The sequence below is a fragment of the Sarcophilus harrisii genome, chromosome 1, assembly GCF_902635505.1.
Source record: "Sarcophilus harrisii chromosome 1, mSarHar1.11, whole genome shotgun sequence".
Lineage (NCBI taxonomy): Eukaryota > Metazoa > Chordata > Mammalia > Dasyuromorphia > Dasyuridae > Sarcophilus > Sarcophilus harrisii.
Genome location: NC_045426.1, coordinates 123,723,062 through 123,741,491, shown reverse-complemented (window position 1 = coordinate 123,741,491; position 18,430 = coordinate 123,723,062). Strand labels below are relative to the sequence as shown.

The 18,430-nt window shown below is 34.4% G+C and overlaps 1 protein-coding gene across 2 annotated transcripts in view; it reads left to right on the top strand.

Moving 5' to 3' along the window:
* XPO6 (exportin 6) overlaps window positions 1-18,430 on the top strand; it is a 113,684-nt gene that overhangs the window by 75,774 nt on the left and 19,480 nt on the right. For both annotated transcript variants that reach the window (XM_003762081.4, XM_031962829.1), the window contains exons 12-13: window positions 1,221-1,290; window positions 12,283-12,442. In XM_003762081.4, the coding sequence (XP_003762129.1) occupies window positions 1,221-1,290; window positions 12,283-12,442 (230 nt within the window). The remainder of the gene's footprint in view (window positions 1-1,220; window positions 1,291-12,282; window positions 12,443-18,430) is intronic.

Below are 18,430 nucleotides of genomic sequence, written 5' to 3'. Positions count from 1 at the left end.
TTATCAAAATACAAGGGTAGGTACTGACACTTTAGAGCAAAACAGATCTTGGCTTAGGAAGTGATTTTGATGTAATAGGATTCTGTGTCCCCCGATCTTTGTGGAGGGTGGGTCACCTGGCCTGGGGAAATTCCTAAAAATGATCCCCACCTAAATCTCAACCCACTCCCATCCATCTACCTGGTTCCCACAGTAAACTCCCACCTCCAATTGATCTGGGAATCACTTTGGTCTGGGAAACAAATCACCACCCTTATTGATTTGGAAATTAGCCTTAATCGCTTCCTAGCCCCAAACCATAGAAGGCTAAATAAAAACCAAGACTTTGTACCCCAAACTTCGCTATCTTCCTAATGAGGAAGTGGCCCACCGAGAGAAATAGTTTCTCAGCGAAATAAACCCATTTTTGCCAAAAACCTGGCTTGCAGACTGGCACTGCGAATTCTTTAGCAAAACCTGCATCACTGGCCTGGGGACCTCCATCGCTGTTAGGGTATCCTCACTTCTCAACAACTAGATTGTCAGATCTTTTTCATCCACTTTGCTTTTTTGTGAAATCGATGTAATTTCCCTTTATTTACTAAATGTTAATCACTAAAGTAATTTTAGTAGTAGAAATCATTGGGGAAATTGAATTGAGAGACTTTCTTGACCATATATATTTACAAATAATCAGGATTCATGGATTAAATAATTTCTTTTTCTACTTTTCTCAGCTTTATTATTCATTGTTTTCCTTTACAAATTATAGGTTACAGCCCAATTGACCTTACCTAGTCTTCACATATGACATTCCATCTCCTCTTTTTGTCTTTGAAGTGACTGTCCTCTGTGGTTGGAATGTATCTTTCACTTCTCATTAATATCTCTCAGAATCCCTAGTTTGCTTTAAGATTCAGCTTAAGTGCCACTTTCTGAGTGAAAACTTTGCTAATCCCCCTAGCTTTACTGCTTTCCTTGCTAAAATTACCTTGAAGTTATTTTTTATATATATTTACATATGAACTTCATGTCTCCCTATATATGATGTCACTCTTTGAGGGAAAGGATTTTTATCTTTGTATCCCAGGCACCGATCATAATGCCAGGGACATAATAGATGGCTCAAGAAATGCTTGTTGCTTGATTGATTCTGTTTCGATACTTTGGTCATTGTATAATTTGATGTTAATGGGATTAACACACATTTGTGACTTTCATATTTGTTTCTTTGCTTTCAGTTTCCAGTTCTTCAGGACAATTTAGAAGTTTATCTGGGGTTACAGCAATTTATAGTTACTTCAGGGTCAGGTAAATCTGTTTTCATTTTCTAATATAAGCAGATACTTCTCTAATTAATGATTCTGTTTCTATCATAATGTTCCCTCATAACCCTTTCCCCTGTAAATAAACTTGAAAAAATTGTAAAACCAGGAGGGAAGGGATAAAAGATGAGGTGACAACAATCTATTTCAAAGGGATGTACTTTAGTGAATGAAGAACAGGAAGCCAATTTAGAGCTTATTACAATACTGACTGACATGCTCTATTTTTGGTTTAGACCTTTTCTTTTAGGCAAGTACAGATTTTCATAGTCTTAAAATATTTACATGATCATTTTTTAGAAATTAGACTATTTGTGTTGGAAGACTTTTTTGAAGTTAGGGTAGTAGAAAAAAAGTTATTTTGGTCTTTAGCATGATGTAGTTTTCTGCTTTTCTAATATTTAGAACCAACAGAATATGAATTTAGGCATTTGCAGATAACATTCTGCAAATATGTCATTATTCTGTTACGACTTAATAATTGTCCACCTTATTTTAAACTTCTCTTGAGAAGTCTCTGAATTTAGTCAGATTAAATTGCTTTGGCTAATGACTTATTTAATTTCTTAGTTTAGTAACTGTGTGTATTTTGGTTTAGTTTAGCATTAGTAATTGTTCTTCCATGTCTTGAAGTCCCCCTCCATTCCCTGCCCTAACAACAATAAAATATTAATCATTGATCTCTCAGTTTTATAATTCTGCTCAAATCTTAGCCATTCATGTTCCTTTTTTCCCTGTCAAACCTCTATACTCTTTTCCTCTCTTTAATATCATATGTTTCAATTCTTTCTTACTTTTCTTTAGGGCTTATAAATTTCCACTCTTAAATAGAACACTTTAATTAAAAATGTCAAGTAAGGAAGTTATCATTGTCATCTACATTTAGCTTCATGAGCTGGTAAAGTGGTAAATGAAAAGTTAAATCCATCAAAATTCCAAACAAAATTTGCCTCTTTTTTTTTTTTTTTTTTTTTTTTTTTTTTTGAGTAAAGTGAAGATTATGCGGAAAGAAGTGGAAAGAAGGAAGGATTTGGAGGCAATACCTCAGTTCAAAATCTCAGCATGGCAGTTTACTGTTTGGTTGGTTTTGAGCCTTCACCTTTCTGGGCCTCAGTTTACTCATCAGTAAAAGGAGAACGTTTTATTAGATAGATGATCTTTAAGTTCCTTTCCAAGTCTCAATCTTATATTTCTGATTTTTTCATTTTTTTATTCTTTACACAGTACAGGCTTTTCTAATAAAATTCTAACACTTGATTCATCCTACCTGTCATAGTCATGTACAGTGTTCTGTCCTAGGATTCCCTTCTTTTCGAATGATCAGTATTGCCTACTTAGTCTTGTCATGACTGGAGTAGAAATAAATATTAAGAGAGAGGAAATGTTTCCTGGGGAGGCTTTTTGAGCACAATAAATTCGACTTAAGGAAGCTGACTGTTTTTGAATGTCTTTTGATTTAATATGAACCATAATAACTTATTTGTTATTCTTGGAACTTTTAAATAAACTAGCCAGCCCCATGGACTCTAATATGACTTTGGCACACATCAAGTTAGATAAATGCCTTCAAACAGGTAATGGATGAGAATAAAGTTATTTGACTGGACTTTTGTTAGACTACTTTCCGAATCAAATTACTTCATGAAATCTCTTAATCTGTAATGAATGAATTTGACTTAAGCACATCAGATCTGTAGTTCTTTTGTCAAGAATGATATCATTTACAGCCTGTATAAAATATCAGATTTTCCCTCAGAGATAAATAGAATCAATTTTATTTATGTCAAAGTTGTTTTATTTGTCATACAAGTCTTAAGTGCCTACTATGTCCCACACATTTTGTTGAGTGCTCAAGATCAAAGACTTTAGCTTTGATCTAATAAGATTATGATCTAATAATTCTGTTTTTCTGCAGAATTTGTTGGGTTATTTTTCTATTGTTTATTTAATTTACATAGGAATTGGTGGGGCTCTGTTGTTTTTAGGGATGCAAATTGGAAAGAGTGCTAGACTGAAAAAGCAGAAGATCATAGGCATTTCAATTCAGTAAAATCTTAGGCAATTCATATACATTTCAGAAATTTTTAATTCACCCTTTATTCTATAGATGAGGAACCTGAAGTCTAAAAAGTAACTTACCCAAAGCCATATAGTTAGTAAAAATTAATGAAAGAGAATTTAAACCTAGTTGCAGACTTCAAGTACGGCACTTTTCCCACTATATTATTCAAGCATGATTCTGAGATAAAATGTCATGGAATCTTAAACCCAAGAGGGGCTTTAGAGATCACTTAGAGACTTTAGAGATGAGGTCCCAGAACTCAGGTCTCCAGATTCACAGTATTGTATTATGTCTTTACATCCTCTCATAGTGTTGTATCCTTATCTATGTATATTTGGTAAATGTTTTCTTGAATAATGCCAGTAATGTACACAATTTGTTTTTTTAGATTGGTTAAAAAAAAAACACAAAACTTTTAGTTGGAAACCATCTTGACTTTAATTTTTTTTCTTTTTCAAGCTTCTGAATTTGAGCAAAAAATGGTGGTAGATTAGTTCAGACTAGACATCCAGCAAGTTACTGTTTTATTTCTGGGATGTATTTTGTCAAGGGGCATTTTGTTGGAGAGGTTTTCCAAGTTGGCAAGCATAGACTAAAGTAATGTGACTGACTACGCTGGGGGGGTGTTAGTGCCAAGATGGTAGAGGAAAGGCAGGGACTCAACTGAGCTCTCCTAAATTCCCCTCCAAACAACTCTAACCCCTCAAAATGAATTTTGGAGCTGCAGAAAGAACAAAAGAATGGAGTGATACAGTTTTCTAGCTTATGACGACTTAGAAGCTTGGCAGAAAAGCTCTGTCTTATTGGGGTAAGAGTGGAGAGCAATCCAGCACAGGCTGCCCCATACAAATCAGCAGCATACAATGGAATTGGTGGGGATGGTTTCTGGAGCTATCTGCCCATAGGTGGTAAAGAGGGGGTGATATCACATTAGTCAGAAGAATATATTGTACAGGAGACCCTTTGCTGACACCAGGTGCAGGATTCATTGCATTGCCTCTTTGCGAGTTCTAGGTTGCAGTCCTAGGGTGAAGAGGAGGCCATGGGGGAATTGGACTAAGACCACAGTTCTAGGGCAGAAAAAAGAGTACTTGTGGTCTCTCATTGAATAGAACAATGCCAGGAGAGGAATGCCCTTACATCTCCTTGGATCATACCATCTTGGAAAACTGAAAACTTTATAGCCCTTCCCCCCAAACCAAAACAAAATAGCAGCACAAAAACTTGACACTGGGGCCCCCATGAGAGCAGAACACAACTTTAACCTAAAAGTCAAGAAGTAGGCTGAAAAAATGAGCAAACAACAACAAAAAAGAATTTGAACTATGGTTACTAGGAAAATTTAAACTGAAACTCAGAAGAACACATCAAAGTCAAAATAGCTAAATGAAAAATATGGATATCTGGAAATGCTCAAAAAGGATTTTAAAAATCAAATAAGAAAAGTAGAAGAAAAAGTTGGGAAAAGAAATGAAAGTGATACCACAAAATCATGAAAAAAAGAGTCAATGGCTTGGTAAAGGATGCACAAAAAGAAGAAATAGGAGAAAGTAACACCTTAAAAAACTGCATAGGCCAAATGGTAAAAGAGATTACAAAAGTCCACTGAAGAACGAACACCTGAAAAAAGCAGATTGGCACAACGGAAAAAAAATAAATAAAAATTCAGTGAAAAGCTCTCCAAAAATGAAGCTACATGAATAAAGATAAACAAAAATTTATTGAAGAAGAGACTTTCTTAAAAAATAGAATTAGGTAAAAGGAAAAGGAGGTATAAAAATTGATTAAAGAAAATAAGTCCTTAAAAGTTTGAATTGGGCAAATAGAAGCAAATGATTTCATGAGACCTCAACAAAAAATGAAACAAATTTTAAAAAAATGAAAAAATAGGAAAAAAAAAGTAAAATACCTCATTGGAAAAACAATTGATCTGGAAAACAGATTGAGGAGAATTAATTTTAAGAATTATTAGACTACCCGAAAGCCACGATCAAAAAACGAGTCTGGGCATCTTTTTTTTTTTTTGACATATATATAAAATTTTTAAAAATTATTATAGTTTTATATTGACAGATCATATGCGTGGGTAATTTTTCAACATTGTCCTTTGCCCTCACTTCTGTTCTACCTTTTCCCTTCCTTCCACCCCCTTCCTTAGAAGGCAGGCAGTCTCTTACATGTTAAACATGTTAAAGTATATCTTAAATGCAATATATGTGTACATAATTATACAGTTCTCTTGTTGCACAAGGAAAATCAGATTTAGAAAGGTAAAAATAAACTGGGAAGAAAAACAAAACTTCAAGCAGTCTACATTCATTTCCCAGTGTTCTTTCTCTGGGTGTAGCTGGTTCTGTTCATCATTGATCAATTGGAACTGAATTGGATCTTCTCATTGCTGAAGATATCCACTTCCATCAGAATTTATCCTCATATAGTATTGTTGTTGAAGTGTATAATGATCTCCTGGTCATTTCACTTAGCATCAGTTCATGTAAGTCTCTCCAGGCCTCTCTGAAATCATCCTGCTGGTCATTTCTTACAGAAAAATAATATTCCATAACATTCATATACCACAATACCTTTTTGTTTGCAGTAATATGATCCAAGACAATTCCAAAAGATTCATGATGAAAAATGCTGTCCATCTCTAGAGAAAGAACAAATGTAATCTGCATATCAAAGCTTGCTAAAAAAAAAAAAAAAGTATTGAATGATTTTTTTTTTTTTTTTTTTACAAAATAGGCTAATATGGAAATAAGTTTTGGATGACTATATTATAACTTAAAATGAAATTGCTTGCCTTCTCAGTGAAGGAAGGAAAGGAGAGAATTTAGAACTCAAAATTAAAAAAAAATTATAAACTGTGTAATTGGGAAAAGTTTAAAAAAAGATATGCCTGACATATCTATTCTCTTATAATAGCATATAGGGATTATCCAGAAATTTGTCTAAACTCTTCTTGAACCACTATGTATTAAGTGACTTTGATAATGTTGCCATCTATAATGTAAAGTAGTACTTGGTTTTATTTTTCCTGAAATAGCCTCTTATCTGGCTTCTTTTGGAGAAGTCAGTATTCACTCCATTGATACTTTTCATCATGTGAAAAATCTGATTTCCCTCTCCTCTTTCCCCCCACTCATTGAAGAATGCTGTTTTAGTTTTGTCCTTTTAGTTCCTTTTCTCCAGTTCGATTTATTTATTTTGAATTGGTAACTGATTTCCTGGAATACACAGACACAGCATCATTTTGCTCATGAGTAGAGTAACATCTATTTATTCATTCATTCGTTTGTTTATTATTCCTGATACTGACATGTTTTGTGATCTAGTATGGCTTCTGGTATATACTGCAATATACTAGTATATTGCTGGTATATTGGGCTAATGTTTTTGTTACAAACTTTTTTTTTTCATAGAATGTACATTTTGGCCAACCTTTCCACAATTTCACTTTTAAATTCTTCAATTTTTCAGTGAAGGATACATAGTTGTAATTGTAGTTTTAGATGGTTAAGCTTAGAATATCCTTTATATTTACCACTATTTAATCTGGATGCTATAAAAGATAATTGGGAAGTCAGTTTTTTTTGTTTTTCTATTTCTATTTTTTCTCAGTAAGGATTGAAATGAAAGATTTTATTCAGGCCATTTGTTCTTCCATTTTTATTGTTGAATTTATAGAGGCAATGATTATTAAGTATTCTCACTTATTGATTGATGGCTTTATTCCATCAGTAAACTTAGAGTTGACTTGTGAGTTTTCTTGTAAAGTTAATTTCAGATTCTTTGTTTGTCTATCTAGTCATATCTAGTTTGTATTTGACCTAAGACATTTTGTATCCTTCTGTTCTCATTTGGGTGGGCATTTTGTTCTCTGCATAAAGGGGATGCTTTCTAGGAAAGGGAGTTTTGCCAGTTAGCCAAGAATGATTTTGTGCCTGTTTTTTCTCATCTATTTTTGGTCTTGGTTTCTTTTTTGAATTGCTTAATTTCAACTATTAGTGCACATATAACTGGACTTTAATTATTTGAGTTACCAAAGGTCTGTATTCCATAATGGAATATGTTTGTACTATTTCACTTCTTTGTGTATTAGTTAAATGTTAAAATGAGTGGGATGTAGTAATGTCAGGCCAAATAGTTCACCAGTGTATCTTGCCAGCTGTTGCTCCCAGTTTGTGGTGTAAAGCACATAAACTCAAGATGATTTGGTTTTTTAAATCTGTGCTCTTATGTTTCAGTACTCTTAGATGAAGGAGAGTTCATTTAAACATGTTCCATATTTTTCCTCCTCTTTTTTTGGCGGGAGAGTATGGTGAGAATTCTCTCATCCTTGGTGTGGGAAAAATGTGAGTGGAACAAATCTCTAATGAAGTATATAAACCGTGTGTGTCTGTGTCTGTCTCATTTTCCTCAGTTTATTAGGTGCAAGGCCTATTTTATGATAATTAATTTTTATATATTAGTGGAACCTTAGGTTTCTTTGACTTTATAGATTCAATTTTTGTATGCTCATCCAAAAATGACTTTGTCATCATTGTAAACATTAAAAAATAAAAGTCAACCACAGTTTCAGCTCATCTGTCTTTTCCTTATAGATAATTAAAGTGCTATACCAAGTTAGCACTTTTTTCTACTTTTATCAATTATTACAGAACTTGGTTAAACTTTTATATAATTTTCCTTGCTTGTGATTCTTTAATTCATTCAACAAACCTTTAAATGTCTATTGTTTACAGTGTGCTATGCTAAGCATTCATGTAAAAAAAGAATGCTTTTCTATTTTTTTATCACTGCCATCCATAGTTAATCCTATGTACAGTTTATTTTTTTAATTAATGTTTTTATTTTGTTATATATATAGTTTTATTATAGCTTTTTATATACAAAACACATACATAGGTAATTTTTCAACATTGACCCTTGCAAAAACTTCTGTTTCAACTTTTCTCCTCTTTCTCTCCACCTCCTCCCCTTGATGGCAGGTAGTCCCATACATGTTAAAGTATATGTTAAATAAAGCATATGTACACATATTTATAGTTATCTTGCTGCACAAGAAAAATAAAATTTAGAAAGAAGGTAAAAATAACCTGAGAAGAAAAAACAAAAATGAAAGCAAATAATAACAGAAAGAGTGGAAATGCTATGGTGTGGCCCATATTCATTTCCCAGTGTTTTTTCTCTGGGTGTAGCTGGTTCTATTCATTACTGATCAATTGGAATTGATTTGGATCCTCTCATTGCTAAAGAGAGCCACGTCCATCAGAATTGATCCTCATATAGTATTGTTAAAGTGTATAATGATCTCCTGGTTCTGCTCATTTCACTGCACAGTTTATTTTTAACTGTTTAATTCATTAAATATTTGAATCATTATTGTGTTCAAGTCACTACTTAAAAGAATTTGGGAATAGAAAGTTGAAGCACATATAACCAGTCCTTAAAGAGTTAGTACCTACTGGGTGAGATAAACACATAATTAATGATGATATCAGATAGAATTATCAATATCATAAAGTACATAGGGTCACTTGTTTAATATTTAATGAATGTTTGTTGAATTGAGTTATTCCTTCTACCTGCAAAGTGTGGGGGATGTTTGTGGGATAGTAAGTAGTATAGTTTGCTCGTCCTTGTTAAGTACATGTAGGAGAATAATGGGAGGTAAGATTAAAAAAAAGACATGTATTAGTCCCATCATGTGAAAGTTTTCAATACCATGTTGAAGAGTTTGTACTTTGTGTTATAGTGTGCAGCCAGGGAGATGTTGGAGAATTTTGATCAGGAAATTGACATGATTAGAATGATGCTTGAGGAAAATCAGTTTGGACATTTTCTATTTCAGAGTGTAAAACTTAAAAATTTGAGTAATCCAGTATTATTAATGGATATTACATATCCAGTAATATTCAATTTTAAATGAAACAGAGTTTTTATAAGTTTTTTATATGTTCTTTTATAAGAACTGCCTATATGAATAGGCAATTCCATTTAATATAACAAATTATCTGACTTTGATATAGAAATGATTTTTTTTTTTTCCAAAGTAGGAATGGAGGACAGAGCAGGTAAGAAGGGAAATTGTGAAGAAAGGAGAGTGTATTATTTTACCGTGCTCTATTGAATGTCTTAAGTAAATCACTTTGAATAGTTAACTGTAGTCTTTTCTGTATTGGGAAGTACAGTGCCAGTCTAACTATTTAAACTCTTTTATTGACTTGAAATTTTTGCTAGTTTGTGAAAGAATAACTTAGAAACTTGCTTTGAAATTTTCAGGCTTGCTAGGAAGCCTTACAATAATTTTAACATTAAAAAATAATTTGGTTGCTCTGTTTATTCTTTGGGAAATCAGGCCTGCCTTAATGAAGGTAGCATGACTAAGAAGACTTTAAAATATCTGCAAACCCAGATCTTATAAGTCTGTGAGGTTATATCACAATAAGAAAGTGAGATTCCACCTCCTTCTATGTTGCTCCCTCTGCTTTTCCCCCTAAAACTTTCAGAAAAGGAAGAGAAGGAAAGTAGGACTTCATTTCCATTGGAAACCCTGTTTTTAGAAGGGAAGAGTACCCTTTTTTTCTGGTCTCTGGGAGAAAGAGAGAGAGATCATGGTTATTTAGCACTAGTCTAAATTGATTGGTGTAAGAGATTCGCCCCTTTTAGTTGGCTCTTATTCTTCCCTGACTTCAAGTGTAATGTTCTTTCATTTTCTCTTGCCTTCCTTCTTTAGTCCCTTCCTTGCTTCTCTTCATGTCCTTTCCTTCCTTTTTCCTTCCTTCCTTCTTCCTTCCTTCTTCTTCCTTCCTTCCTTCCTTCCTTCCTTCCTTCCTTCCTTCCTTCCTCTCTTCCTTCCTTCCTTCCTTCCTTCCTTCCTTCCTTCCTTCCTCCCTCCTCCCTCCCTCCCTCCTCCCTCCTCCTTCCTTCCTTCCTTCCTTCCTTCCTTCCTTCCTTCCTTCCTTCCCCCTCTCCTCCTTCCTCCTCCCTTCCTCCCTTCCTCCTCCCTTCCTCCCTTCTCCCCTTCCTCCCTCCTCCTCCTTTCTCCTTCCTTCCTCCTTCCTCCCTTCCTCCCTTCCTCCCTTCCTCCCTCCCTCCCTCAATTCTTTTTTTTAATTTCTTTTTATTTTTATTTTTTTTTAATTTAATAGCCTTTTATTTACAGGATATATACATGGGTAACTTTACAGCATTAATAATTGCCAAACCTCTTGTTCCAATTTTTCACCTCTTACCCCCACCCCTCCCTAGATGGCAGGATGACCAGTAGATGTTAAATATATTAAAATGTAACTTAGATACACAATAAGTATACATGACCAAAACGTTATTTTGCTGTACAAAAAGAATCAGACTCTGAAATATTGTACAATTAGCTTGTGAAGGAAATCAAAAATGCAGGTGGGCATAAATATAGGGATTGGGAATTCAATGTAATGGTTTTTAGTCATCTCCCAGAGTTCTTTTTCTGGGCATATAATAGCCTTTTATTTACAGGTTATATGTATGGGTAACTTTACAGCATTGAGAATTGCCAAACTCTTGTTCCAATTTTTTCCCTCCTTCCTCCCACCCCCTCCCCCAGATGGCAGGATGACCAGTAGATGTTAAATATATTAAAATATAAATTAGATACACAATAAGTATACATAACCAAAACGTTATTTTGCTGTACAAAAAGAATCAGACTCTGAAATATTGTACAATTAGCCTGTGAAGGAAATCCAAATTGCAGGTGTGCATAAATATAGGGATTGGGAATTCAATGTAATGGTTTTTAGTCATCTCCCAGAGTTCTTTCTCTGGGCGTAGCTGGTTCAGTTCATTACTGCTCCATTGGAAATGATTTGGTTGATCTTGATCGCTGAGGATGGCCAGGTCCATCAGAACTGGTCATCATATAATATTGTTGTTGAAGTATATAATGATCTCCTGGTCCTGCTCATTTCACTCAGCATCAGTTCGTGTAAGTCTCTCCAGGCCTTTCTGAAATCATCCTGTTGGTCATTTCTTACAGAACAGTAATATTCCATAATTTTCATATACCACAATTTATTCAGCCATTCTCCAACTGATGGGCATCCACTCAGTTTCCAGTTTCTAGCCACTACAAACAGGGCTGCCACAAACATTCGTGCACATACAGGTCCCTTTCCCTTCTTTATGATCTCTTTGGGGTATAAGCCCAGTAGAAACAATGTTTCTCTCTACTGAGAGCTCTTGCTCTCAGAATGTTTGAATATTTAAATACAAATGTTGTTAAATGCTTGTTATATTTTTATTCTCACTAATCATTGATTGGATGATGCTATATATACCTGACTGTTAACAGCCAGCAGAGGGAGACAAGGTAACATTTTTTTGCTTAGCAGTAAAAACTTGTTAGAGGGATGTTAATAAAATTCTATTAGGAAAAAATGGTTTACACCACAAACAGGAAGAAGCAGTTTGTCATGAGTTTCTCCTCTTTATTATTAGCTCTTATGATTAGATGAAATCAAAGATTTCCAGTTGCAAGAAGGCTATTTAATTTGGAATTTGAATTGGGCATAGAATTTGTTTGCTTGAGTAGATTGTTCTTAAAAGAAATAGAAGTGCTTGTTATTTTCGTTTCTTAATCCTGCCTTTTTCCTATTATCTGTATCCCCTTGGATAAATCACTTTAACTCTTGGGTTCTAAGTTTCTTCATTTCTAAAGTCAGGGACTAGATGGTCTCCAAGAGCTAGATCCTACATTTATTGACCAAAAATTTTTCCAGGTTGGCCTTAGTCATAGTCATAGTTAAGTTGTCTGGAATTTTTTGTTTTGAGGATTTCTTCGACTGTCTTCTGAGTTAGCTGAATTATTATTTATGGAAGTAAATCAAAGCATTTTTTTTTTCCTGTGAAACTGACAATAATGGTGTGTTTCAGGTCACAGGTTGAACATCACAGCAGAGAATGATTGCCGACGGTTACACTGTTCTCTCAGAGACTTGAGCTCTCTCCTCCAGGCTGTTGGCCGATTAGCTGAATATTTTATTGGAGATATGTTTGCTGCCAGATTCAATGATGCACTTACGGTTGTGGAGAGGTAAGCAAAAGGCACAGTGTAAGTCATCTCTTGGTAGCTTTGTTACTGTTTTGAGGAACTTTTTATATAAATTCTGAAGGATGATATTAATTCCATCAGAAACCAAATGAAAACATTTTGCTTTGCATTTTGTTGCACAAAAAATGTTGCTGCTTTTGTTTCTTTGTTGTCGTTTTTTGCTAAGTAATATATTTTAATTTTTACTTCACCTTCATTTCCAAATCCATCTCTCACAACTCATCTCCTCAGAGAGCTATCTTTGTATGAAAGTTTGATTGTATAGCTGCAAGATTCCACATCTATAGTCTTCCCCATTCTGTAAAGAGGAGAAGGAAGTGTATTTTCTTTTCCCTCCTTTGGAGCCAACCTTGTCATTATATATAATCACTCAGCATTTGTTTTTCTTTTTTCTTTTTTTTTTCCCACCTACATTATGCTAGTCCATTATTTAGTAGAAAGTCTAGTTAATTATTCTGTGGCACAAATTTTAGGATATTTTGTATAGGAGAGATATCTTGTTACTCTCATGTTAGATCTTTAAACTTATATTTAGCTCTTTCTTCCCCAAATATTATTTCTTTGTTCTTATTGTAATATTAGCCACCATGCTTTCATGGTTTTTGATAGAGGGATCCTGAACTTTGAACTGTTCCATTTTTGTTGCAGCTCTCTACTGACCTACAGAGCATTCTCCTAATTTTCTCAATGATTGTAATACATGATTCACTTTCCCCCCTAATTCTACCCCATTCTTTGTTATTTTGGGGAGATCTGCTGACTATGATTTCTCAGCTTTCTTTATTCTTTATTTAATTACACACTAACTTAGGTATGTTTAATTTTTAGCATGTTTCAAAATAGAGCTGTTTCTAAGAGTCAGAACTTTGACATATTATACTCTTCAACAATAGCCAGTCTACTTTTTTTTTTTTTTTTTAACCAATTCCCATTTACTTAGGGATTGTTAAAATAGACATCCACATTCAGCTATACATTCAAGATAAATTTTTCTACTAGCTCTTTCCCATATGCCTGCAAATATGTTCAAATGTATTTAATTCCAAATAAAATCTTCTTCTACCTCATCTTAAATCTTCTCATGTATTGGTAGTACTTAAAAGATATAGAATTTAATTTTCATGGATACCTAAGTGCCTATTGGTTATTTTGAACCAGTTGTCTTATCATCATTTTGAACTTGGCATATCTAAAACAAAACTATCATTCCTCTGAAATCTTTCTCTTTTTCGAATTCCTTATTTTTTATTTATTATTTTGCTGAGGCAATTGGGGTTAAGTGACTTGCCCAGGGTCACACAGCTAGGAAGTGTTAAGTGTTTGAGGGTAGATTTGAACTCAGGTCCTCTTGATTTCAGGGCTGGTGCTCTATTCACTGTGTCACCTAGCTTCCCCTGAATTCCTTATTTCTTTTAAGAAAACAATACTTGTAGGCACCCGGCTTTGTAGTTTCTAAAATCCTCAGTCTTTGAAGTTTTGTTACTTTCCCTCATTTCACATATATGGTCAATTGCAAGTATAGTTGCAAGTGTACCACCACAGCATCTCTCTGTCCCTTTCTCTCTACTCACACAAATTTTTTAGTTCTTCGTTACCTTTCACTTGAGCTTTTGCAGCACACTCCTAATTGATTTCCCTGCCTCTGTTCTCTCCCCTCTCTAGTTCATCCTTCTTGCATTTGCTAAAATGATATTTTTGAAGCACAGCTCTGACCATTTACTTCCATACTCAATACACACTAATGATTCTATATTGCCTTGAGGATAAAATATGAACTTCTCTGTTTAGCTTTTTAAAGTCCTTCATAATATGGCTCCATCCTCTTTTTCCATCTTTATAATATTCTCCTTCATGCATTCTCTAGTCTAGCCACACTAGCCTTCTTGCTCATTTTCCCTCACAGCACTTCATCTCCTTGCTTGTTTTAACATTAAGTCAATAAACATTTATTAAGTGTCTACTATGTGCCAAGGGGTATGATATTGGGGTCAGGATATACTATGTTGCACCAGTAGCATGTCCCTCTTTCTAACCTCTATCACCTAGAGTCTCTAGTTTTCTTCAGAGCTCACTCAACTCCAGTATCACCTGATCCTCTCAGTTGTTAGTATCTCTCCTTCCCCATTATCTTGTTTTTATATTATATAGGTAGGTCTGTCAGAACAGCTAAAATAAACTCTTCTGTCATTGTTGGTGGAACCAGCACATTTGTACTTTATCATAGTTCCTGGAGTGCTGCATAAAGAGTTGAAATCTTACAAAAAAGAAAATGGTGAGTAGTGCAGTTGAATCAGATCAAGTATATGGAGAAGGCCTTTTCTGAAAAAGACAAATTCGGAATGAATTTAGGAATCTCTTATTGAATATCTGAAAGAAGACTGGAAAAATTATATTATTTAAGTGTGTCAGACACTTTTCCAGTGCTGCAAAATCTTTATGAGAATAATCTGCACATAATGTATCCTTGATGGAATTTTAAGAAAGCAACCAGATTTTAAAATTTAAAAAAAATTGTATTTCGTAGCAGACCACATCTTTAAAATTATACAACTGAACAAAAGGGAATATAAGAGAACATTGTATTTTTTATTAGCTGTAAGAATGCATTTGATGCAGAAAAACAAGTGCTATTTTAAAATATCCAAATCATAAATAATTACTCAAAAGATATAGGAGAAACAACTTTGTTCAGTGATCTTCTGATCATTAACATCAAGGGAGGCATAGAACAAGGTGAAATTGCTCACCATAAACTTTTGCTTTTGCCATAGAGGATATTTTGCAAAGAGTACAAGTATAGTATAGAGTATTATAGATGGAGGTTCTGCAGATGTTTACGAATGACATTGTGGTTGCAGCAAACATTATAGAACTTTTGAATGAGATCCACAATCACGCTGGAGTTCAGAAAACTCTCATTGGTTATACAGGAAAAAACACAGTGATTAAAGAAAGCCCATTCATTGTCCAGGCTACAATGTGCAAATTAACAGGGTTTACAAATGAACAGTAGGAAAAAAATTGGATTGAGTGCTGGATTGCCTTTTAGAAATTCCCTAGTGCTTTTAGCAATCCCAAGTAGCCCCCCTAGTTCAATAGCCCAGTTATTTAGCATCACTGTTCTTCTATTATTGATGAATGACTTTCATGGAATTGTAACAATCTCTGAAGAATTAAAACTGTAGTCTAACAAAAGGCAGTAAGTGTAACTAAGTCATATATAATGTAATATGCACAACAAACACAAAAAAATACAATAAATTTTTTAGGAGAGATGTACATACAGAGAAAGGCAAAAACAGTACCTGATTTCAAGATGCTTACACTCTATTGGGGGAGACAAAATGCAGACAGTAGTATGTAAACAAGATAATTCAGGAAATAATCACCAAAAGGAAGGTGGTAGAACTGAGAGGGACAGGAACAATTTCTCTTAAAAGATGGTTGTTAACTGGATCTTGGAGAAAGGCACAGAAGTCAGAAGGTGGTGATGAGGAAAGAGAGAATTCTAGACATGAGGGACAAATAGTGCTAAGGATCAGAGTCAAGAGATGAATGCTTTGTGCAAGGAACAGCAAGGAGACCATTATTATAACATATATGCCAGGGTGAGGAAGGTGAAAAGAAGGTATAAGAAAATCGTTATGGAGAACTTTAAAAGCCAAATGAATTTTGTATATTTGTTCCTAAAGATAGTAATAAGGATCTACTGTAATTAATTGAATGGAGAAGTGAGTGACATGGTCAAATCAAAGCTGTGATTTAGAGAGATCAGTTTGATAGTTGACTGGAGGACAGTATAAAGTGAGGAGAAAGAATTGAGGGAAGTCACACTAACTTGTTAACTTGAGTAACTAGAAGACTTGCCACTTGAACTCCAGACTTTTGAGGGGATGAAGTTCTGCACCAGTATTTAGAGAGAAGAGTGCTTGAGAGTTGTTATAAAAATTGTAACAGTTGTAAAAATCTACAAATCTTAGCAACAGATTGGACATAAGGGAGTGAGGAGTCAAGGATGATAGCTTTGAGGTTAGAGCCTGGGGGACTTGGAGGATAGTGATATCCTTGACAGTAATAGGAAGGTTAGGAAGAAAGGAGAGTTTGGTGGGAGATGATTAAGTTCAATTTTGAGATGTCTGCAATATTCACTTTTAGATATCTGATAGGCAGTTAGAGATGTGATAAGGAAGGAGAAATTTTATTTGGTGGTAAGGACAGTTTAGGAGTTACATGGCATAGAGTGCAATGACAACAGTTTACAATCAAAAAAGAGAATTCAAGATTTGATGAGCATGGAAGTGGAACACTTGTGGGTGATGACTGGATCAAAGGTGTGACCCATTTCTGTATGTAGCTGAGGTAAAATGGAGAGCTGAAGGCAGATTGAGGAATTGGGAAGTGAAGGTATTTGAAGGACCATCATTATTATGTATATTGAAGTCTCCTAGTATTATATAAAGGCCAGGAATTAGAGAAGAGAAAACAATTATGAGTCACATACTGAACTTATTGAGGAAAGGGTTGTCTTGGAGGTTAGTAGATAGCTGCCAGAATTTTGATTGAATGGTAAATTTCTTTTGAATGAATTTCAAAGTAGCAGAGGTTATTGAGTGGTAATAGTAGAAACAGAGGAGTGGAATCAGTGATATTTCTGCTCCCATAACTTGGCCATGCCTAGAGCTGTGAATAAAAGTATTAGAAAGGGTATCGGAAGAGAGCCAAGTCTCAGTGAATACAAGAAGATGGAAAGAGTGACAAAGAAAATGGATTATGAAAGGAAGTTTATGACTTTAAGAGAACAGTGGAAGTCATGGGTAATTTTAGTGTGAGACACTGGGATTTGGATTACGGGGGATGGATGGGAATAATGGAGTGGTCAGTTACAGGATGGAGAACATAGTTTAAACATGTTTGGGGAGGGGAACTTCAGAATCACAAAGGTGAAGAGGGTGGGAGTTCATTAATATTTGAGAAAAGAATAGGTTGTCATCATCTCTAGGGATCTTGGTAGAGTGCTCCCCAAGGGCATAAAGGATGTTGTCAGAAAGATAAATTATTTTAAAGGGAGGTGAGACAATCATCTAGTGAAAGAGGAAGAATAACAAATGGACAGCTTAAATTATTCCTGTGGTATCCTTACAATGTCTGTATCTAGAGGAAGGCTTCCAGCATATTGTGAGGATTAATAGAAGGATGTTGACATTTGATAGAAACAGGGATAGATTGCAGTCTGCTTGGTTGGTGGGAGTATACTAGATCAAAGTATTGAAGAAGTACATTTATAAAGTGCTAGCATAGAGCAAAACTTAAACAAATCCAGCATACGGTTTGCTACCTTTTTCATAAATTCTTAATTTATGATTCATAGATCTTCTCTTTTTATGGCTTCAAAGAAAAAAATAATAGATGCTTGGCTTCTTTTCCCTACTTCCTTAATTTATTATTAAAACCGCAAGGCTTTTGTTTGGTTTGCCACTTATACTTTTCTCTCTTAGTTATCAGAGGGAGAAGTTCTGGAGGGGAAAAAAGGTTTTTTTTTTTTTTTAATCATTTGAATAGAAATGGAAAGCTTAGGTGCATATCTCATGTCAGCAGGGTAAATACTTTTTGGCTTTCTCTTCCCAATCAGTAGGGAATAATTTTCCACTTCAAAGGAGGCAGAATTTTTCCTCTTGGGAAAGAAATTTAGCTACCGTTAGGGTATTTACTGGTAATTTGTATGCAATGTTCTCCTTAGCAACCAACAGTTTTTATAACTTGCCTATCATACAGATTAAAATGAAATCTAACCTTACTATTGAAACTCTTCTAAAACATTCAGTATTTCTTCTAGGACAGATCATTTTCAAACAACATTTAAACAAGACAGTTTATAAAAGAGATTTAAGTTTCATAATGCCCCTGTGTTATACAAAAATGCCTACTCCTATCCATTTAAATTCAGCAAAACAGCAAATTTAGTCACATTTT